The 24947-nt window shown below is 33.1% G+C and overlaps 1 protein-coding gene across 3 annotated transcripts; it reads left to right on the top strand.

Annotated features, from left to right (window-relative positions):
- Window positions 1-203: 203 nt before the first annotated feature.
- LOC139503335 (uncharacterized) lies at window positions 204-23400 on the top strand. 3 transcript variants are annotated; one of them, XM_071293105.1, is made up of 12 exons: window positions 204-423; window positions 9935-9974; window positions 11205-11369; window positions 14769-14881; window positions 15692-15833; window positions 16340-16539; window positions 17149-17196; window positions 17670-17784; window positions 18369-18719; window positions 19263-19391; window positions 20022-21437; window positions 21494-23400. In XM_071293105.1, exons 1-11 carry the CDS (start codon window positions 316-318, stop codon window positions 21281-21283), a joined length of 2673 nt encoding a protein of 890 aa, XP_071149206.1. In that variant the 5' UTR covers window positions 204-315; the 3' UTR covers window positions 21284-21437; window positions 21494-23400. The 3 variants fall into 3 exon arrangements, with proteins under 3 accessions (XP_071149206.1, XP_071149207.1, XP_071149208.1); XM_071293106.1 differs by having other exon boundaries at window positions 20022-21382; window positions 21439-21834; XM_071293107.1 differs by lacking the exon at window positions 21494-23400 and having other exon boundaries at window positions 215-423; window positions 18369-18493; window positions 18548-18719; window positions 20022-21430.
- Window positions 23401-24947: the final 1547 nt, after the last annotated feature.

The raw sequence follows: 24947 nt of genomic DNA, 5'->3' as shown, positions 1-24947 counted from the left end.
AATCACAAAAATAATGAACTCCGAGGAAAATTCAATCGTAAAATCAAAATCAAATCAAACGAATGGACAACAACTGTCATATTTCTAACTTGATACAGGCATTTTAAAATGTAGAAAATGGTTGATTGAATCTGATTTTATAGCGCTTAACAGATTCATAACAGTGAATATTCAACCCGGAAGAATATAAATACAAAACGTAACCTATATTTTCACTTTAAATATTAAGAGTGTGATAAGAGCCAGTGTTTACTTCATAGCTATAAGAAATTGATAAAAAGTTGATACATATTATCACATGAAGAAGATATCAAGATGTTTAAGCTTAATTTCATATATTTACATGGATTTATGATTAGTGTTTTTAACTCCTTTTCACCGGTAAAAACTTTAGATTGTATCCCATTACAGTTAAACAACACAGTAAGTCGTTTTATTAGTAAACAATTTATTTATTTCAAAGTTGTGTATTGCATGGCTACTTGTAAACAAAGTTGAAGGATGCGTAGTGGTTTTCTCAGAAGACTTAGACATTAATTGGGATTGTAATTAACATTACTCGAGTTCTTGTTTATAACAGTTTATAAAGTAAGCTAAGTTTGGTCGAATTGATTTAAGTTCAATAGAATTTCATAATTCTATTAAATTAACATATTTAAAAAGAAAAATCATAGTTGTATGAGAAGATTGATTTGTGGGAGTTTGGTCGAATTGATATACATGTAAGTTCAGTAGAATTTCATAATTCTATTGATCTTAAATTAACATATTTAAAATGAAAAATTATAGTTATATGAGAAAATTGACTTGTGGGAGGGGGAGTGTCACTGTTACTGTTTACTATGTTACTGTCACGAAACCCGACAATACACCAATAAACTGATAGAGTGAATCCTATTGGAAGTCTTCGACTGTGTTCTGCTCTTTGATCGAGTTGTTGTATCTTTGAAACACTCACACTTTCCATTCACAATTTTTAATTTTTTGGACAGATTTTACTACTAAACCGGTAACAGTTGACCCACATTTTAATATAGATTTAGATTTAATCTGAGTGAATAATATTTATCAATCAATCATCGGAAATTGATTCCCTGCCATGAATTCAAAGTTATTTAAAAGAGAGGCAAATTATATCAAAGGCATATTCAAACTCATTAGCCGAAAATGAACTGACAAAGACAACCCACAAAAATACAACCAACATTACACAAAACACATCCTAGAAGACAAAGAATAGTGCAAGACGAACCCCACCATAAACCGGGGGTGATCCCAGGACTGCTACAAAGGGTTATTTTAAGCGATCAATGTCTTAAATCTTGAAACAACTTTTTTTTCGAGCTAACTAAATCATTCTCAGAGTAAGCATTATTAGGCTTCTTTTTGTGGCAACGATGGCTTAATTATGGAGAATCAAGAATGATAAGATTGGTAGTATCTATTCAAGTTTGAATTACAAATGCACATATTTTGCTAATTTTGTTTGTCAATTAAATTATTAATTATTTGTTAACCACATGTTTTAAACTTCCTTTATTTTTTCACTCCTTAAACCATTGAAACGTAAATCAGTATAAATATATGTATGCGTAGGAAATGTAAATTGAATAAAAAAAAAAGTATTAAATTTCATCACAAGATGTCACCCATAATTAAAAAAAAAAGTATTTTTTTGGTTCCTATCACAACACACTTTCCATTTTTGTGTGAAGACTATGCGAAAGTTTATATAATTAGAGTTAAAAATCTGCGTTGAACACATCACGTACGATGTTGAGAATTGTTTCTCCTCTTTTTAGTAGGAATTTAACTTCCGAGAATAGAACTTATTTTTCAAAATACGACCTCCTTGGTATGACAAAATCAAACATAAAATTGTAATAGTGTACTTGTAAATGATACTTTTTTTGTAACGGTTAATATTAATGTACGATAAAGGAACGAGGAAGTAGCCCGGATATTGGACACCATTGTACTGACGATATCAATATGAACTTTAAAAATCTTAAATCTTAAGAATCTTTATACAACGAGATTTTTACATTTTTAAACTTTGGTGAAATTTCTATACAACTTTGATTTATTGACAAATGTGGAAATACTTTTTTTCCCAAATGAGTGAACAAGCCAGTAAATTCGGGCATTTTTGCCGTATGTTTACTAGTACGTGTCTGAGGAGGAAAAATCCAATAGGGTTGAAAAAGGGGCCGGGGCGGGGGGTTGTGGGGAGGGAACGTAAAACAATTTATTATTTTTGAGAAAGAAAAAAAATAGAGGTCAACATTAATCAATAATAGGTAAATTACGGCATTTAAAATGTCAGGCCTTTTGTTTAGAATATGTATATTTTGACAAAAGCACTTGTTTTGACAGGGTTTACACGGACATGACATTTACATAACTTTTTTTAACGGTGGAATCGATATACATAATATTTTTTTCAAAATATAACATGCACTTCTATAATACATGTATCGACAAATAGTTAAAATTTAAGTCATTTGTAATTATTTTTTAGGGAGGGGTGGGGGTGATGTCATATTTTTCTTATACCCTTTGTTCAAAATGTAATCTTTATTTGGGCGTTTTTCAATAAAAGCGTTCCTTTCAGACCTAAAAAAATGGAAAATCAACTAGTCTAAAATTTATTTTCAAGAGTTATTTTGAATACCTCTATTATAGACCTGTTTGTAAACAAAAAGTGCAATCTTAAACATCTTTAAAATGATATTATTTTCATAATTTGTGTACTGTTTCGTAGGTGACTTTTGTCCCCTACGAAACTGCTTCTAAAAACACATATTTTTACAATTTTAAATGTTTCCTATAGACATTCCAGTTTGTTTACTTTATATACTAGAAAAATCTCATTTTTTTTCTGAATTGGAGAACCAATTTTTATCGTTGATGCGTTTCGTAGTTGACAAAACCGTTTCGTAGTGGACAAAAAGTTTCGTAGTTGACATCAACCCTATTCTATGTTAATATAAACATAATGAAAATTACATGAAACTAACCTTTGTTAGTTGCTTTACACGAATATAATTGAAAAAAAAGTAAAAAAAGACTGCATGGTAGCGGTAGTGTCCACTACGAAACGTTTTTATTCCAAACTTGTTTCGTAGGGGACCGTTTCGTAGGGGACGTATTCACATGTTTTATTTTTTTCTCACAACCCCTATATTGCAATAGTAACAAGACTGACTGTATTCATCAAAGCGTTATCAAGCTGTACACTGATATTTTTTTCATAATTTTAAAACCAGTTACTGAAGGAGATTTGACCCGTTTCGTAGTGGACATTTACAAAAATACGGTATCACTCTGGTCCATTTGATGTGCTCAATTTTTCTTACCAACAGTTTAATTGCCGTTATAAAAGCATCACTTCTTTTGTAAGACCCTAATGTTTATATCTCTTGCAAACAAAAAATTACATTGATTTTTTTATAAAACTGTTTATAAGCAAGTTTTAATGACTTCGTTTCGTAGTGGACATTGTGTTAGGGACACACCTTCTAAAATAAAAAATCCTATGTTAAAAGCTGTTTATTAAAATATGTTGGCTCTAAACATACTTTTGAATTATTAAAGAACTTGTATTAAGTAAAATTTATGTTTATTTCTACATTTTTTTACAATATTTTAGAGTATGAATGTTGAACAGGCGGTCTAGGGACATGCCATTTTGGTTGTTTTGGACCATTCAGGAATCAATATCTTATCAATCCCTCTAAAAAATAAACTGTTTCTTTGCTTAAAAATGTTATATCTAATTCAATGTACTGACTGCACAAAAAATTACTTGAAAAGATCAAACACATTTTTTTAAAGTGGCTAGGACAGGAAAGTACGTTTTTATTGACAATTTACAATTTACAATTGAGAAGCCATGCGTCCTTTGATATTGGTCGTTCTTGTGTCAGTCTTGTTAGTGGTTTTGCTGTTTTTCTCCTCATTTATTTCTTTATTATTGCTATTTTTCCTTTGCATTACAAAACAAAAAATTAGTAAAAAAACAATATGCATGTGCTGTGTATTATGACTGAACTATTTACAACTCGAAAATGCATTTTACCACATTGACCATATCAACTTATTTCGTTTTCTTTATAATTTTAAAAGTTGCGTGAAAAGTATGTTTTAATGTATGAACTAATCGGATAATTGTTAAATTTTCTAAGGGCAAATAATGATAAAAGATGATATACATAAATGGTCGAGCTTTCTTTTCTTCGTAAGTTCCTCCGCATCGGAGCACTATCATTTGATAACATACAATGTATAAACTGTTAAACAACTACTCAGCAATTGTGTCATTTTTTTAAATGTCATATTGAATATAAATGGAGAAGTAAGGAGATGTAATATAATTTTCAATAAGAAAATATGCATAAATTAAGCAAACATCAACATATTTCCAAGAAAACATTTAAACTATCACTCAATGCCCAACTGACGTATATGTAATATCCGATAACAAGAAAGAGAGGAGGTCACATGGGATGTTTATTTCCCTAATTCCGCTTTTTCGGTAATTTTTCACACTTTAACACTTCCAAATTATGTCCATCCTTTCCCTCGAGAACTCCCCCCCCCCTTTTGCACCTTAAATCCAACATCCTAAAAGCGTGCATCACCACTTCAAAATGGCACTTTAACTTTTCAATTTTTTTTAAATCAACTTTAAATTCAAAATTTCGAACATAGTTGGATATATAATGAAAATAATGATTGATAAAACACTTAAAGTTCAAGTTGATGAAACAACACAGGAAAAAACAATATGAATAGAATCAATTTCTTGTGGAGGTTGCGTTTGAACTGCACCCCTTTTTCATCTCCATAGAAGATGGTTATAGCAAACAAACAAAAAGTAACCCATGATATTTCATTTAACGATTAAAGTTAATGTATTTGTCAAAATTATTTGCATTAGAAATTTTAATTTGTATACATGAAGTTGGATATTTGCATCAATTTTTTTTAAAAGATGAACCGTGTCTTATCTCATTATGTATCTTTTTTGTGTATGCGTAAAATTCCTATCTCCTCTAGTCTATTTTAAAACAACAACGTAAGATTAAACTTGTGATTAAATGTAATCAGTGTAATACGTTACAGTCTGAAAAAAAAATATACGAAATAATTATCTTTATAATAACACTTTCGTTTTCTTTTTTCTTTTTTACTATAGGTGAAGATTTAAATTATTTTTGAGAACATAATATGTTTACGAAATAATTATCTTTATAATAAGAGTTAGCAAGGTTTTCTTTTTTTTTCTATCTGAAGATTTAACTTATTTTAGAGATGAGTTTCATTTGTAAGTTGTAAGGCAACAACCATTTACCTTTTGTGTGTATGGATAAGAGGAACATGAGTTTTGTTTTAGGTTTAAACTTTTTATTAGGCTTTAAAAACAAAATCTGTTTTCAATAACATAGAGGAACAATGTAAGATTGATTGATTGATAGATTGATTGATTGATTGATTGATTGATTGATTGATTGATTGATTGATTGATTGATTGATTGATTGATTGATTGATTGATTGATTGATTGATGTTAAGCGCCAATTTCAAAAGTATTGTGCCATTTCGTGGCGGTCAGTTTTATTTGTGGAGGAAGTCACAGTGGCAGGAGAGAACCCTTAACCTTTTGAAGGAAAACTGATAATCCTAGTCAATTAAGATTGGAGTCAGATACCGATGATCTGATAGTGTTGGCAGGCTAGTGATACATAAGTTCGACTTTTTAGACCACTTGACCATCGAGGTCCCCGAACAATGTGAGACATGTTTTTTTTAACTCAATGTTGTATTGATGTTTTTAAATAATTTCAATTAATCACTTCTTTCCTGGATTAGATTCCTTTACCATTGTTTACGAAATTTAGAATCAAACAGTTTATCAAGAAGAACAACCCCCCTTTTTTACAATGAAAATGTTGAACAGTCACTGCCTAAATAGTATATTCTACACTACCAACGGTATTTGATCTCTATACGAGTATTTATGAACCCAATTCTAAGTATATAAAAACCCGGTAGTATCGTATAACTATGATATATGAACCAATTAAATGTAAAATATATTTGTTTGAACTGATAAACAAAGTTTTCAATTTCCCCATATTTAGACGAAGCTCGGATATTCAGTACATTACATAGATAACAATTTAAGTATATTAAAAATAATAAATCAAATAAGTAGACAATTTGAACCCAAGGAATACATGTTCTCTCGGACCCTTACATCCGTGCCAGGGGAACTACAAGTGTGCGGTATAAAAACAACATACACAAGGACTTTGTAACAAGAGTCAAACTATGCATACTCGTATACATTGGACATATATATGCCTATACATTTCTAGCTGAAGGACGCCTTCGGGTGCTGGACTTTCTCGCTACATTGAAGACCCATTGGTGGCCTTTGGCTGTTGTCTGCTCTAAGGTCGGGTTGTTGTCGCTTTGATACATTCCCCATTTCCATCATCAATTTTACTGTTTGACCCTTAGCCTCGTGCAAGGGGAACAACTAGTATGTAGCATACCATAAGTAGGCCCGTTTATAGGATTAAGAAGTTGTGTTTCCCTTCGTAGACTCACGGAATATTCAGGTTATTATATAAGTTGATTAAGGACCTTTCTTTTTCTTTTAATATAATAATTGCTGCTAAACAAATTGCTCAAATTTCACAACATTGCACATATACAGTATTGTCATTCAATTTCTCAGCAGAATACAAATTTAAGGTGGTACCTAACACTACAGGGAGATAACTCTGTAAAATCAGCTAAACGTTTTAATTACGTTCTGTTTTAAGGGAATATTAAGCTTCTCAGTGATCAAAATGAGTGTTTGTCAAACTGCTATATAACCAGTGTAATTTTAGTGATAAGCGGTTGGTTCAAATTTTTTGAAATTTTTATATTTTTGTCAATAGCTCAAAGTAAATACTTTGTCAAAATTTTATGAAAATTAAACGAGCCAAATTAATTTTAGTGAAGGTGTTGGGTACCACCTTAATGTATAAGTAAAATTGAGAATGGAAATGGGGAATGTGTCAAAGCGACAACAATCCGACCATAGAGTAGACTACAGCCGAAGGCCACCAATGGGTCTTCAATGCGAAAAACTCCCGCACCCGGAGGCGTACTTCAACTGGCCCCTTATATAAACAAATAAGTATACTAGTTCAGTGATAATGGACGTCATACTAAACACCGAATTATACACAAGAAATTAGAATTAAAGTGTATAGTTTTACTGTTTTAAGGAAGCATTCTTACGAACATAAAAGATAAACTTTACATAGATTGTTCCTTTTCCTATCATTATTATTTTTATATCCTTGATACATAACAGGGATGCATTCAATTTTCTTGTCTCGTCTTCGCATCTTTTTTGTTAGATTCTGCACAAGATTCACTATCTAAAATGTTAATACTATAGTAAAAATAACATGCTTAAATGAGAGGGAAATTTTCATTTTTTTTCTTGTAGCAAGATAACAAAATTAGTGACACCATTTTTTATTTTTATTTTCTTAAAGCATATTGTAAAACCTGTCTTTTCATATTTTATTTCAAATTCTATCTCATATCTCATTATAAAATGTGCCTTTTCATGAACAATCTATGGGCAATTTCGAACGACTTGCAGCTTGAAAATAGAACGGTGATCCATGTTTTTTTTTTATTTTTGAAAAAAAGCATAGTAAAATCTTCATTTTGGCAAACCGGTTAGAAGAAAATTCTATCTGAGGAAATATTTAACGATGATCTATCTTTAAACTAAAAAGTTATGAAATCAAAAATAAAATAATACATTATTTCGATAAGTATAGATGACTTATAAAAAGTAAGTAAGTAGATAGAAATTATTGTAAATTTTGCGCGGATTTGTTATTGAAATTAATGTAAAAAAATCATGAAAACAATCGCGAGATTAATAATTGCGATTTCAGGAAATGCTGGAAACATAATGCAAGTTTTTATTTTTTTCATAACCCATTCATACGCAAAAAAGCTATGAAATGACAGTAAAGTACAAAATGAACTTTTTTTACCTATCTTCAACATCTCAAATAGAGACGGTAATTCAAAAATAAAATCTGAATTATTTCTCACTTCCTCAGAATGACCTTTTTGAAATTATCCTTTAAATAAACAGCACTGCAAAAACAAGATTAAAATATTAAGATGCAAAATGGTTCATAGATCGGTGCCAATTTTAAGGCATAATTAGGATATTGAAATAAGGAAATACAGTATGATTCTCAATGATGGAACTACAATGTAATCTCCAAAGTAAAAAAATAAACGAGGATAGAACTTCTAAAGGACAAAGGCTCCTAGCTTTCCAAAAGCTTTAATAAAACCAGTTTGGTTAGTTAATATTTATTTCAGACATCAGCACTATTTTTAATTCCCGCGCTTGTATTTCCTATCATGACTTCCTTGATAGAGGGCTGCTGCTCACAAGGAAACTATTAACCGAAAAGTTCTAAATGGTGAAGTTGAAATCATTCCTTCGTAAATTTTACGGACGCCATCACGAGTTGTTTGACCGTTGTGTAGTAACCGTTTCACAGATGATATCGGATATGTTCCTTACGTAGTAACTACAACCCCCTTCCCTTTTCATGAATGTGACCTACCAAATAAGACTATTTATACTGCACTCGTTCTATTTGAGCAGTCAAAATGCATTGACCGTATATTTCTATGTCATATACAGTCACTGACAAGATATCACTTTTCCTCATGAATATCTAAATAGAAATTTCCGAAATTATAATTAATTATTCATACGACCTATTCAACCTGTTCATGTTTTCAATGTATACAACGACTTAAACTTATTTCTTTTGCAATTTTTATAAAAAAAATCATATTTCACTTGTTCATATTTTTGGTCTGCAAACTGTAAATCATTATGTTTTATGCTTATTGTTGATATTTTAGTTCATTTTCAAACAAGTTCGTTCACCACCGATTGCATGCGAATTTCAACAGGTAATGTACATTTCATCGTGTTGTTTATTTCTCCAACTGCATGATATGAGGTCTTTTTATAAAAGGGGGACGTTTCTGAATATTTAAATCAAATGATAATATTAACACATTGAAAATGTTTTTTTAGATTTCAGTATAAAGACAAGAATAGTGCATTGACTTGATACAATGTATATCAACGATATAAGGATTCTACCCGAAACGGGGAAAAGGCTCGGTAGAGTCTCGCATTTCCTCGTTTCTAAGCCTCATCCTTATATCATTGATATGTCAAGTCAATGCACTATTATTGTCTATTTATTGGGTCTGTAATAATATCATCAACACACACGACGGGTGCAACATGTGCAGTAGGATCTGCTTACCCTTCCGAAGCACCTGAGTCTGAGATCACCACCAGTTTTGGTGGTGTTCGTGTTTCTTAGTCTTTAGTTTTTCTATGTTGTGTCTTGTGTAATATTTGTCCGTTTGTCTTTTCATTTTTAGCCATGACGTTGTCAGTTTGTTTTCGATCTATGAGTTTGACTGTCCCTTTTGGTATTATCGGCCCTCTTTCAAAGAATGGTATTAGTATCATTGCTATTTTATTGTTGTTCACAAAACAGTTTAATAAGCATTTAACAAGATTCAAAACATAATAGACACACTTCTTGATAAAAGGCTTACTAAAAATGCAACGAAAAGACATAAACATGCAAAAAAGACTGGGCCTTTTATAGTTGACAATGCGGAATGGGCTTTGCTCATTGTTGAAGGTCGTACGGTGACCTATAGTTGTTAATTTCTATGTCATTTTGGTCTCATGTGGAGATCTGTCTCATGTTGAGATCTGTCTCATTGGCAATCATACCACATCTTCTTTTTTTTATATGTATGCTTAGTTTAGTCTTTTTTTTATACTTCAGACACCAGTTAGTTGTACGGCAACTTTGTACAAGGGAGACGGTAAGCATACTTTTATTGTATTAATATGACCAGTTTTTAATCCGTAAAGGAAATGTATTTGACAAGACATTTGTTTTAAATGACAAACATATCGTTTGTAGCGCTTTCTAAACAAACGTAATACGACACTTCTGTTGTTAGCTATATATAGGTTTATGTTCTATCAACTCCAAGTTTTTTCACATTTTAAAAGTCTAATTCAGTCCAGGAACGTTTTAGAATGACGCTGTTCTGCTTGCGGATAATTCTTGAGCTGTTTATTATTTATGTTGCTTTTGGTTGCTCTGGTCTAGAATGTTTTACTTCATTCTAAATTTGTTGCTAATTTTTTATTGCATGCTATGTATGTGAGATTCAACTTTGTATTACAGGTTGTTTTATATGTCACATTAAACTATTTTCATGTTATTTATATGTTTTTACATTTGGTCAAAAGCTCCTTAGAGCTTGTGTTGTATACTTGTACTTATGCCGACTCAAAATAAAGTTTTCTTATCTTATCATATGTTCAAGTGATAGATTAATATGAACTGTTGTTTTGTCGTTGTTACAGCAATTGGAAGTTTTTAACGACATTGACTGGCTATACAGCCCTTACACGGTCGGCTCGTTGTTGTTAACGATACAGTGAACTTTCATTGATAATTGTTGCTCAAGATAGATATGAACCTTTGTTGCTCCTGGTACAGATTAATAAGGATAGTTGTTTTGTTGTTGTTCACGAAACAGATAGATATGAACCTTTGTTGCTCCTGATACAGATTAATAAGGATAGTTGTTTTTTTGTTGAGATCGATCGAAAGAACAGGTAAATTCGGACTTTAGTTATGTTGTTGTTCACGAAACCTGAACTGTTGTTAGTTTTTTGTTAACGGTACATGTTTGTTTGTTGTTGTTTGCAATACATGCAATGTTTCCGATTAAATTGAACTGTTGTTATGCTGTTGTTTACGATGCAGATTAATCTGAGGTGGTGCTTGCATGAGTGTTGTTTATACGATAGAGTTTTATATATATGAAATGTATTGCTTTGTTGCTGTTCCCGATATAGATTTATCTAATCTGTTGTTTGGTTGTTGTTCACAACACATGTTTAGGTAATATTGATTTTGCTTAAAATGTATAAACACAAAGTACTCATTGCACCTAGTTGTACCTCGATCCTCAATAACTTACTCTAGACAAAGCTGATCGCCGGAGACGTTTATGTGTTTTTCCTTTATTTTATAGCTTGTAATGAAACTGTGTTGGAATCGAAGTATACAGATTTGTATGGCAAAGATATTTACCCGGGATGTCCTGATGACCTGCAGTTAAAACCTATCATGGAAATTTATCCGGGATATCCTGGTTATCGTCCAGGATTTGTAGTAACAATAAAACCTCCGCGCACTGGTAAGTATGTAGCATTTAGCAACTGTTACAGTAAAACGTTTTACAAGTGATATTAAAAAAAATGTGTGGTATGATTGCCAATGAGACAACTCTCCACAAGAGACGAAAATTACACGGAAATTAACAACTACAATGTATACATTTGTAGGTCACCGAACGGCCTTCCATACCGCATAGTCAGCTATTTATTAAAAGGCCCCAACATGACAATGTAAAACAATTCAAACGAGAAAACTAACGGCCTAATTTATGTACAAAAAATAAACGAAAAATAATTATGTAACACATAAACAAACGAAGACCACTGAATTACAGGCTCCTGACTTAGGACCGGCACATACATAGAGAATGTAGCGGGGTTAAACATGTAAGCGGGATCTCAACCCTCAACCTAACCTGGGACAATAGTGTAACCGTACAACAAAAGAACGAACTACACAAATGAGTTGAAAAAGGCTAAACTCATCAAATAGATAAAATACAAGTACTACAAATAAAAGTGGATGGTTTTTTTTTTATCTTATTTTGACGAAATTAAATTATAGTGACTGTTAAAGCTGGGGTCACACATTCACGATTTTTATAGCCGTCCTTGACAGGACCTTTCCCCATTAAATTTGTCAAAAGTCTGATCAAGATCCTGTGAATCGTGAAAGGAAACTTAAACATTTAAGCTGGGGTCACACATTCACGATATTTGCTGCCGTCCTTGACAGGACCTTTCCCGATTAAAATTTGTCGAATTAAAGTATGATCAAATTCCTATGAATCGTGGCTGGAATTCAAACTTTAATTAAAATCTGTGAAAACATTTATTGAATCACGAAAACAATCAGATATTGTTCAGGAAGCGTCCAAATTCAGCCGTTTTAAATCGAATTTGTCCCAATTATCCCCAGTTAAATCCGATTCTAATCCGATTTGTATCTTTTGCATGGTACAAAACGACAGCATCTGTCCCGACAACGTCCAGATTATACCGAATATGATCCGACAGAAATCAGACAGAGACCAGACAGTGACCAGACAGTGAAACGATGCTGACGGAAAATACCCGTTAGGAAACTGTCGCCAAATTAGGTATGACCAGGTACAGTCGGAACGCAATCCTATCACAGTCTGCTGTATCGCATTGCAAACGGCTTTGTCTGGACTCCGTCGTATTGTTATCTGTAATTGTCGGGACTTTGACGTGTATATCATTGTCGAATTTCGTATTAATAACGGGACTATTCCGACACGGTTTCGGCAAAGACGGTTCGCATTCGGCCAGATCTGTATGAAGTCTGGACTCAATCGGCAAAAAATAACAGCAATGATAAATTTTTCACGATCATATACGTTCCCGAGGACAACGTCCAGAAAACACAGATAATTGCTACGACATAGTCACGATTGTATTCCGACTAGACACAATCGGCTTACTTTCCCCGAATGTCACGGGAAACACCAAACTGTCCGGGTGATTGGTCGACCTCTCCGGACTATTTCAGAGCCATAGGAATTTGTAACAAACGTAGACGACTTCTTTAAGACCAAGTTAGACATTCCAGATCAAGAGGATAGTAATCCATTTTTTTTAACTTTTCGTATCTTAGCGCTGTCTGATCTCAAACGGGGCCATAATCGACACTGTTTGAACCACGCATTATTAATATTTGTAAAAAAAAAAAATCACGACGACAGATATTGTTCAGGAAGTGTCAATATTCAACCGTTTCATAGCGAATTTGTCTCGATAATCCCGTTCTCAATCCGATTTGTATCTTTCGCATGGTAAAAAAACAACCGAATCTGTTCCGACAGCGTCCAGTTGTAACCCGAAAGAGACCAGAGAGTGATCAGACAATGAACCGACCCTGACGGAAGATATCCGTTAGAAAATTGTTGGCATATTCGGGACGATCAGGTACTGTCGGAACGTTCTGTTGTCACGGTCCGTTGTATCGCAATACAAACGGTTTTGTCTAGACTCAGTCGTATTGTGTTCTTTAATTGTCGAGACTCTGACGTGGGTACCATTGCCGCATTTCGTATTAATTACGGGACTGTTTCGAACGATTTCGGCAAAGACTGTTCGGATATGGAAAAAATCTAGATTCAATCTTTACTAAATTGGCAGAAAAACATTAGTGACAAATTTCGCAAGATCATTTCCCGTTCCACAGGAAATCGTCCAGTAAACACAGAATATTGTTAGGATTTTGATCCGATACAGCAGAATCTGTCACGATATAGTCACGATTGTAATCAGACTAGACAAAATCGACTGAGTTTTCCTGAATGTACGGGACCCACCTACTTGTCGAGGTGCTTGTCCTAGCTCTCTGGGCCATTCCCGATCCGTAGGAACGTACATTGTATACGACTGCGTTCAGACGCATTAAAGAGAAATATGATTTCTTTTTTTCTGCTTTTATAAATATTTCAAACATTAACAGAAAATTGTCGATCCCTTAGCTAATGACCCTTATAGATTTGTTGTTATTTGTGAGTGAATTCGGCATTGGAAGTATAAACACAGCCTAGAGTAATCGAAGAAAAAAACCTCGATTGATGTTTTTAAGGAGGGTAGACTTCCTTATATTTTGTTACACCAATGTAACAACATAATCCTTACCACCACGGAGAGCATAGAGTGTTTTTAGTGTTTTAAATAATCATAATTATCATTTCCGCATTCGCGGAAGTCTGCTACGTATTACTTATGTTTGACACAAACAACAATGTGTAATATTTGTGTATGGACGCCCCTGATTATCTATTCTCATCGACAGAGCGGATATTACAATCGGGGAAATGATTACTACGAGGATGCGAAAAACACTTAAATGTTCGTTAGATAGAAAATATAAATGTCGAACAAATATTATATTTACTGAAAAGACCGCCAGAAGATACCACGGGGACAACCAAAAATAAAAAATTGAAGAAAAAAAAATAGCTTGACAGTGTCATGCCCCAATCCCCAAATGACTAACAGACAAACGAAACATTGCACAAAAAACTAAACCAAGATTGTATTTTCTTTTTATTTTTGTGTACAAAGCTTTCTCGTTTGAATTGTTTTACATTGTCATTTCGGGGCCTTTTATAACTGACTATATGCGATATGGGCCTTGCTCATTGTTGAAGGCCGTACGGCGACCTATAGTTGTTAGTTTCTGTGTCATTTGGTTTTTTGTGGAGAGTTGTCTCATTGGCAATCATACCACATCTTCTTTTTTATAGAAGCAACGCAAACTCCACCAAAAACTTGAGTCCGCAGATTCTGTTCAGATTGAGTTACAATGTTTCGGTCGTGGTTTAGTTGGCAAGTAAAATTTCGATCACAAGTCGCTATATAGATATTCAAAGTCATACATTGAGTAATATACTCGTTGTACTTTATATTTTCAGCTGATTTCCAGTTTGTCAAAGGGTTTCAATTGGATTACCAAGATAGCATTGGAAATAAGAGATGTATAGTGTTAGAACTTGTCAACACGACACTTACACCAAAACATAAGGAGGTACGTACATTTTGTAGTTTTACGAACAGACGGAACAATGTGTAGTAGCGAAATTAGGATTTTTTATGCCCCATCTACGATAGTAGAGGGGCATTATGTTTTCTGGTCTGTGTGTCCGTCCGTCTGTTATTCCGTCCGTCCGTCCGTCCGTCCGTCCGTCTGTCTGTCCGTTCGTTCAGGTTAAAGATTTTGGTCAAGGTAGTTTTTGATGAAGTTGAAGTCCAATCAACTTCAAACTTAGTACACATGTTCCCTATGATATGATCTTTCTAATTTAATTGTCAAATTAGAGTTTTGACCCCAATTTAACGGTCTACTGAACATAGAAAATGATAATGCGAGTGGGGCATCCGTGTACTATGGACACATTCTTGTTTTTACTTTAAAATATTTTTTAGGCTTTTAGTTTATTCATACGCTCACACACTTTTATTTACTCCTCTAAATTTGATGAAGTTAGTTGCGTATGTACGTGTGGAAAAGCGGTCTTGATTGTTGGATAAAGGGAGACAACTCTATAGTTATAAATGACACTTTTACTCATGTACCAAGTAGATTGTTACTTGTTGGTAACTAAAAGTCCAGTGGCAAATATTTCAAGTATGTTCAAGCCGATCAAGCAGAGTATAGACACATGCCTATAATTCAGATTTCAAATTTGTATAAGCTATAGTCAAAATATATGTATACATAACGTTTTCTAAAAGAAAGATGAAATTCTGACCAAATACCTACATTCACAATGCAAAGTCAGACAAAAGAATCCAACAACATGACATGTATAAATGTATATATTTTTCTCAAATGTAGAATGATTTGAAGTTTCAATTGAAAATATATCCACTGGCACAAGACAACAGGGAATACGTATTCAATGCATACAGTTTACCGACACCAAAATACACAGAGGAGAAAGAATTTCAAACCAGATATGGACAAACTAATAAATGGGGTAAGCTATCTCCGTTTCAGATTGTTTTTGTTTACAAGATACATTTGAAAGGCATTGTCACGTGGTATGTGTCATCTTTGAAGTAACTCTGGTTAATGACCTTTCAGGAGCACATGAGATCATTAGCAAGTTTCTTTTAGGGTTTTATGTTGCTCAACCTTTAAGTTTTCTTTTTTTTATTTGGGGTCTGTTGTTTGTTTGTGTATCTTCTTTTGACCATGTTGTAGGTGTCTGATTTTTACGGCCTGCTAGTGTTAGTTTGATTGTCATCTTGCTATCTGATCGTACTTATTTATTAAATTTCAAGATCAATAGAATGATTGTCTTACTAGTATATGAAAATCACAATAATCGTTTTAGAACGATTTCAATAGCATGGTAAAGGTATTAGAAAAATCGTATTAGAAGTCGTTTTTATTTTCGGTATGAATGCATTCAAAAAATTTCAATCTTCAAATGAATTCTTCTTCTTACTCATATATATCTAAAAAGTGCTTTTGTCATAGAATTACAGTATTCATATCAATGGAGAACGACAATTGCTTTCTATGTCAACCAGAAAGACAGATTTATTGACTTCCGGTTTGTACCAGCTCCAGCAGAATTACAATTATACTGGTATAACATAACATTGTCGAGAATTGTATCATATGAAGGCACATCTACAGAAGCGAGACACACGGTATCATCTATGGGAACACACCTGGTAAGATACTTAACAATTCTTTAGTATTGAATATATTTTATTTATCTTTATTTGGAATTTGCTGAAAGGAAAGCGACGACATTTGATACTGAAGACTACTAATAAATAAAACATTACAGTACAGTACACATCTGAAAATCAATTGTATGCTTTTCAAAAACTGCTTATATATTTACAATACGATATGAAGATGAAACTTTTAAATCTCTGTGCATCTGAAATATATCCATGATTTTACACTAGTTTATTTATTTTGGGCCCCTTGTTGCTTCCTGTTCGGTGTGAGCCAAGGATCCGTGTTGGAGACCGTAATTCACTTTAATTTTCAGTTGTACAGTGTGACTTGGATGGAGAGTTGTCTCATTGGCACTCATACATGTATCACTTCTTCTTATCTATGAACATGATATAAGGGTAATCAAAACCACGGGCAACCAATAGTGTTACTGGTTAATACGGTTTTAATTCCAATAGATGTTTAAATTCTCTGCATGATTTCTCAAAGATTGCCTAAAAATTAACTGAACAGAAGTTTTGGGTCATTCAAGATTTCGATCTTTACTTATTAACTCCCAAAAGATGTGTATTACTTTTCAACTTAATTTTCAGACAGAAATGTCTTTCCATGACATTGAACCCGGTCGTTACAGAGTTGGTGTAAGTATCAATTATAAATATTGCATATCGTGACTCAAAATCACTGATGGGTTTACAGAAGAGAGCATTTTGGTCAGGATGGGTTAATAGACTAGGAATTATTGGGCTGATACCACTGAAAAAAACGAGCATAAAATAACGTACAGACTGATAAAGAAAAATCATACACAAAGAAAACAAGAGAATAGTTGGTCGGAAAATATAAAGAAAAGAGAACATTATACAAATTATATGACAAAACAGAAAAATAAATTACCTTGGAAATTGCTTACATCCATTTCATTTCAACTTTAGTGGATAGTTGTATTATTGGCAATCATTCCGCAAATATTATGTTTATTGTGTCACAAATGCATATATTTAATATAACAGTCATTGACAGTAAAGTATTTGTTCACTTGTTTATTTAAAATTTGGTCTGTTTTTAATGTCGATATTTATTTAAATATGTGTGTATCAATTGCTTTATCTAGGTACAACCATTCGACGACAAAGCAAACAGTCTTTCTGAGTGTAAATGTAAAAACAATTTCTTCGTCTGTGTGTCCTGCTTGAAAACACTGACACGTGTGATAGAGATCCCTGTCGGTAAGTTAAGCAATTTGCTGTTTCAGAATCTAAGTGCGTTCTGGGTAATATTTTCAAAAGCGTACACCAAAATGTTATAACTAGATTTAAACGTTCTAAACAATGAAAATCCTTCCAATGACGTAAAGTTATTTTCATTTTGGTGTACGCACAGTGAGATTACCCATAGCCCTTTTAGATTCTGATGTAAGGGGTCCTTCGTTTCTTTAATGCATAATAATTTAAACCATTATTCTCTATTATTTTTATTTTTTGTCCATTATTTTCTGTTCTTAAGTTCTTTGCCTAATTTTTTGTAATTATATACGTTTTGTGCAACTCTTTCGCTATTTCGGATAACCAATGCTTTTCAATTTCGTACTTTATTTAACCTTTATCTCTTTTGGAACGAGCGTCAATGACGAATCTTTTGTATACGAAATGCTCTTTACGAACCTTTTTAATATTGTTTTTTCTTGTAAACAGAAAGAAGACAATACATTTTTAGTTCGTTAAATTCTGATAATCATTATTTTTCTTTATATGATTTTGTATATAATTGTATATAATTGTATCGATAATAGTTTTTTTTTGACAACTTTTAGATAACCCACCTAGTGCTCCGATTCCTACGCCTGCACTGCCACTTGCTACTAAACCCAAAACATCAACAACTACTTCGCCATTGTCACTTACAACAAAACACAAAACTACAGTCATTACAACAGAGGTGGCGATAGGAGAACTTACAGCAAAACACAAAACTACAGTCATTACAACAGAGATGGCGATAGGAGAACACACCGTTTCTGACAAGGACATAATGGCGGCATCAGTTGTTGTGACGTCACAACAAGATAACCAGACCACCAATCATTTGACGGTAGCATTCAGTATAGTTGGATTTTTAGTCCTTGTTTTAGTAGCAGGCATTGGTTATAAAATTTATGGGCAACGTGAGTTTAATAATTCTATTAAAAGACTTGGGTTTTGCGAGAATATTGTGTCTTTTATATCATTTTGTTTTATTCACACATCGTTGTCAATACAATGGAATTTAATGCGACAAGTCATCAACTTGAGAGGTTTAGCTTGCTATATATATATACAATCAGGTTCAATCCACCATTTTCTACATAAGAAAATACCTGTACCAAGTCGAGAATATGACAGTTGCTATCTATTCGTTTGATGTGTTTGAGCTTTTGATTTTGCCATTTGATGTCCGTTTTGAATTTTCAGTATTTGTGTGATTTTACTTTTGAATAGAACATTGGTTGTTTGATTTTAGATTTAACCAAAGTTATCTGATTAAAAGTTAAAAAAAAAAAAAATTAGCCTAGATTTTAAGGATTTTCTTTTTATTATTTAACATATTCTATGTAAATAAAAAAAAATGTGTATGTACATTGTATGTACGTCCTTACACTTTTATTTTGAATCAAATTTGAAGAACAAAACTGCCACCACACATGATACAGAATATTAATATTTTCCAGGATCAAATGATAATAAACTGATGGACGTTTGCAAATATTTTTATAAACGCCCATCACCCAATGACGGAAACGGTTATGAGTCTCCAACAGTTGCTGAAAAAGTGCCTCACACATCAGTAAGACAAAAGGGTTGGTAATTTATGTTTCGAGGCGCCATAATATTCGATATACTCCGATGAATAGAATATCCGAAGCGTAAACCAGAGTTCAATAAATATACTCATAATAACAAAAGGCAACGGCTTCTTTTCCCCCTCTAAAATCCGGTGCTAGAAAGGCATAAGCATATCTTGTTCAGATGCCAAAGAATAAATGAAGGCAGTGCAAACAATGGATTAAAGATTCTATATTTTATAATAACACAAACATTTATTTACGAAATGTAGGTTTATAAAGAAGAATATTGAATTGATAAATTTATTTTAGTTCATTAAAAATATGAAATAATTGTCAAGTCTCCTGAACAGAACTCAGAAGACAACATTTATAAAAACAATGAATAATCAACATTTGCAGTACGATTTAAAGCAGGATTGGTGTTTTTCTTACTTTTGCATGTACATGCACATTTTGTATGTTGTATACACAATTATGGATGTGTCAAGTTCCGGTCCGTTTTTTAAACATATAGCGACAAATTGTCCAAAAACTGTCAAAACAAGAACTGCAGCACGACTCTACTTTTATATTTGGACAAAATTTGCATAATGTCATACATGTAACAATGTATTATATCTTTTCAATTTTGTAATTTTAAAGGTGACGTATTGAACAATGAAAGATGGATGGTTAAAAAGAAAGTCGCCGTCATTGCAGCATACGATAACGAATTCCATACGAAGGTTGTCGAATCTCTTGCAACATATTTACAGAGTCAAGGACACTGCAAGGTCAATTACTTCCCATGGAATCAAACAGACGACAAATTCCACTGGATTACCTCAACAGCAGACGATGTTGACTTCCACGTGATAGTCTTGTCTGCGTTTGCCTGTAGTCAATATGACGCTTTCACAACTAACAGACCAATAGATACTACAGATATTTTTATACCATATCTATCAAAAGTTCTCAATCAGGTTTTAAATCATCAAAAAATCATTTTTGTAAAATTCGATTACTCCTCTGACGTCAGTATGTCGAATGATCTTGGTAGTTCCTTTCAGTTATTGGATAATTTTACAGGCTTTCTTTCGCATATACACAAGCATAACCCATACGAAGATCACATGAAAACATTACCTTTTAGTAAACATCTATCAGAAACAAAAGAAGGTCGCGATCTTATGAATGCAGTTGATAATGTTATCAAAATAAGCAGGTTTCAACAATCTAAGATGTATGGGTCTAGGATGGATTCTGGGTACAAAAGTCATTGTGAAATGAATTCTGTGGATGAAAAAGAATGGAGAGATTCTACACAGAATAATGTGATCAACGCGATAGTACAAGAACAGCCGGTTGGTGTCCAGTATGGTCAATTCGTCATTGATCCTGATATATGTAGTTTTAAACCTGTAGACGATGGCGACGGCCTTTCACTGTTCACTACAATAACTATAGCCGAGGGCGAAGCAGGAGATCGTATAGAGACATCCGAGGAAGCAGAACTACACTTTTACCGCGGTCAGTCATGCGTACATGCTGGTGAGGCTATTCACAGACGCACAGCTGCGTTAGGCAGGTTAGGGGATACTTCAAAACACCCGAGACATATCAGCTATGCTAATGACAAAAATGGACAACAGATTAAACCGAATTTGAATCCAACCAGACAAGAAAATGAACTGTGTCGAAAACAAAGTCAATCTAAAAACGGAAGTAAGGATATAGAAAATGAAGCAGGTGCGTTTATTATATCGGGAGACAACTATGTATATCCTGGTACCGATTTCTTTCTGCCTCCAGATCCAAGCATCAACGAAGATATTACAACAGAGTACCAGTTTAACATGATGGACGATATAAATCGAGGACAATTTAATTACGATTTAGACAATGTCAGTGGAAAAAGTGTCTAGCAATCAAAATTTATACTTCAAATGTGTATACTAGTATTAAGATATACTAGTTTAAACTCGTACTTAGGTAATGCTGTCTCATTCAAAAAGTATTATGGTGTACATATATATATTCTTGATTAACGGTCACACTTATGAATTTGTCTTGCTGCAAGTTCATATATATATTCTTGATTAACGGTCACACTTATGAATTTGTCTTGCTGCAAGTTTAAAAAGACCTCTAATTCCCAACAAACTTAAGATTTTATTTTTTTCCCGTTGTTTATTCATTTATTTCTTTGGCACTTTTTATATTTAGATTTTTACATGACAATCTTTCAAATTTGAGTCGATTTCGGCTTGTTTTTCGTTGATTCAGTATATTTGTAGTATTGTAATATGCCTTAAAATTTATTGTAAAAGGCTGCAATGTAAATTGTAGTAATTCATAATTTCGAATGTCCAATTTTGTGAAATATTGGTTTTTTGTTGTTGCTAGGACTTTGTCTGTCCGTCTGTTATCATATTAGAAATATATGATTTTAATAGCTTATTAAGATCTTCTTTTTTGTCTATTGTATATATTTATGTTCTTGTACGCTACAATCTGTCCTAGTAAAATGACTACCATTTAAGATCTTTTGGCGAAGAATGTGGTTGCTTTTCCATGGCGTCTGTTACCGATACCGGTCACAACGGGAGCAAATGAGGAGTGCATGTTTTATTAAGTTGTAATTTGGTTTACATATGTACGTGTTAATTGTGTGCCAAGCTATCACTTACTCATAGAATTAAGAATCTTTCTTTTGCACGTTTTCAGTTTTTTGCAAATTCTTGGGTTTATTCCTAGGTAGCGTATTAATTTCAATGTTATCTAGCACACCCTAGTATATAGACGGGTTTATTTACGTTTTATCTCAAAAACATGTGCGCTGCCATTAAGAGGTCACGTGTTACGTCGGCCATAGCACTCGTGAATAATGAACAACATTATGACAAACGTTTCCAGTTGTAATACACATCTACTTAAATATTTTATTAAAATCTTTGACCTACGTTTGAGAAATACCTTATTGTTTTTCAATGTGTGTTTCTTTTTTTTTTCGCTGTGACATTTGTTGACATGGCCTCCCGCGTTTCTATTAAAGTTATCACTATCAAATTTAGTTGAACCATCGATAAGCATTATCATGATTATCATGAAGTATTACCATATGACTCTCTGTAGGATTTCATAATTCAATATTGTTGTTATTATTAATACATATTTATACCGTATCACATGCATAGTACCCATAAATTTAATATGACAAATCATGAGACACCGTATTTCGGTATCAGATTGCATTACATAAATGTTAAAAGCATGCACTGCCAAGTTATAAAGTTTCCCATAGATATATACTTTCAAAATCTTTGTTAACTAAGTTTTCTTTGTAATGATTAAAGCAGAGAAAACATGAACAAATCAAACTAACGATTTTAATCCATCATTCTTTTAAATACAAATGTTGAAGGCTGTACTTTGCCCTAAAATGGTTTACTTTTATAAATTGTGACTTGGATGGAGAGTTGTCACAGCCTTTCACTTTTGTATCGCTTTAGAAATGTTGCTCGAGTATACGCATTTAAATTCGGGCCTTGTCAAGATATTCACCTTTCCTAGTTTATTCGGCCTAACGACGGGCTACACCAATAAAGGTCTTTTAAACAATCCTCAATTTAATTTTCTAGAAGGTTCTTTAATCAATTTCCCAAAATCTATAAATTGCCGTCCCTTAGAAGGAGCGGCACCAACCTTATTATGACCCCATGTCTTGTATGTCAATGAGAAAACTTGACAAACTCTAAAATAACTCCTTATCAAATTTACTCGGGAGTGCCAAAGTATGTTCTTTATCAATGAACCCTTAATCTTGTGAAAGGGCTCATTAGTTTTTTAAGCCTAGTGTTCTTAAATCGTCGTTACATTGTAGAATTGCGGAAGTTGGGTCCGTATCGGTCAAAATTTATTTATTTGATCATTACTGTTTACTTGTGTATGTCTTAGTTGTATACATTCATGATTTTATCTTTTTATTTGCCTTGACCCATATGAATTTAATAATTATTGCAATAAAAGTAAATAAAATCTGTATTTTATCTTTGGCTTAATAAATTTTAAAAAAGATATCCGTGCGTCAAGAAATAGAACATTACTGCATGCTTTAAATGCATTACCACTTTCGTTATTCAGAGTACGCAACACCAATAGTTGTATTTATGAAAAAGATATTTGTTGGTGAACGTCAATGAGACATCAACCCGACAACGCAAATATAACATAATTGATTGACTGATATACTTTCAATTTGGTAACTCTTTATCTGGTCATTTATCAAGGATTCTCCAGTTGGTCATTTATCAAGGATTCTCCAGTTGGTCATTTATCAAGAATTCTCTAGTTGGTAATTTATCAAGGAGTCTTCGTCGAGTCAACAAAGTCATTTATCACCAAAAGTTGCATTTATGAAAAGGGTATTTGTTGGTGAACAATGATACATCAACTCGACAACGCAAAAATACCCCAATTGATTGACTGATATATACTTTGGTAACTCTTTATCTCGTCATTTATCTAGGATTCTCCAGTTGCTAATTTATAACGGAGTCTTCATCGAGTCATCAAGGGCATTTATCACGGACTCTTCATTTGGGTAATTTTTCACGGAGGCTTCATCAAGTCAGTTATCAAATGATTCTTCATCGGGTTATTTCACCAAATTATCGTCTTCGGGTAATTAATAAAGGGGTCTTCAACTAGTCATTATCAGTCTTTTTTTGTCATTTATCAATGAGTCTTTATCGAGTTAATTTATCATTGAGTTCTTTTTTCGATTTCTTATTTTATGTTACTGATTAAGTGTGCACGATTAATGTGTCAGATTTCAATTGAGGACCAAATAATGTGAAACCAGAAACAGAACATCCAAGTTGAGGGCAGCAAAAACAAAAGTATCAACACGTAACCTTTGCCAGATAAGGTTGTAACCTTGATGTTAAGTTAGCTTTCAATTATCTAATTTAAAAGTTAAGGTTGTACGATTTCTAACGACATGTACATGGCTTATTAAAGAAAACTACGTTTACTTTGTATATAAAATATAGTATATCATAAGCATATTTTACAAGTATATACATGTATAGGAGTGTGAACCAAGTTTTTATCAATCTTCCGGTAAAAAAATGTCAGCACATGTACATGTAGTATGTATCTCAGTTTTTGTTTTCGATGACACACAAGACAGAAGTTTAGAACATGCACAGTTATCCTGTATTTCTGACATATAAAATAAACAAGGTACTCTTGAAAGAAAAATGTTGGTTCGTACTACGGAATGGTCCACCAGTCTACATGGCTATGAACCGCAAAAAATATCTATAACTTTGTTTTAAGTTTATTCCCTCGCCATACTTAACAGTCGATCTCCTCTAACTTCTATCGCCTCTTGAACGAGTGCACAGAATGGACAAAACAAGACGGTAAAAAAGTCTCCGCATGTGCCTCCAACAATGCCTTTCTCTTGTCGTACCCGGCCTCGTATTGAAACTGCTGCCACCAAGTGTACGATGGGGAACATGTAAGTCAATCCTGACAAGAAACAAAATATATAAAATAAATACAAAATATTTCATGAAAAAT

Source organism: Mytilus edulis, chromosome 14 (assembly GCF_963676685.1).
Source record: "Mytilus edulis chromosome 14, xbMytEdul2.2, whole genome shotgun sequence".
NCBI lineage: Eukaryota > Metazoa > Mollusca > Bivalvia > Mytilida > Mytilidae > Mytilus > Mytilus edulis.
The sequence above is the reverse complement of the archived record's forward strand: the minus strand, read 5'-3'. Positions and strand labels throughout refer to the sequence as shown.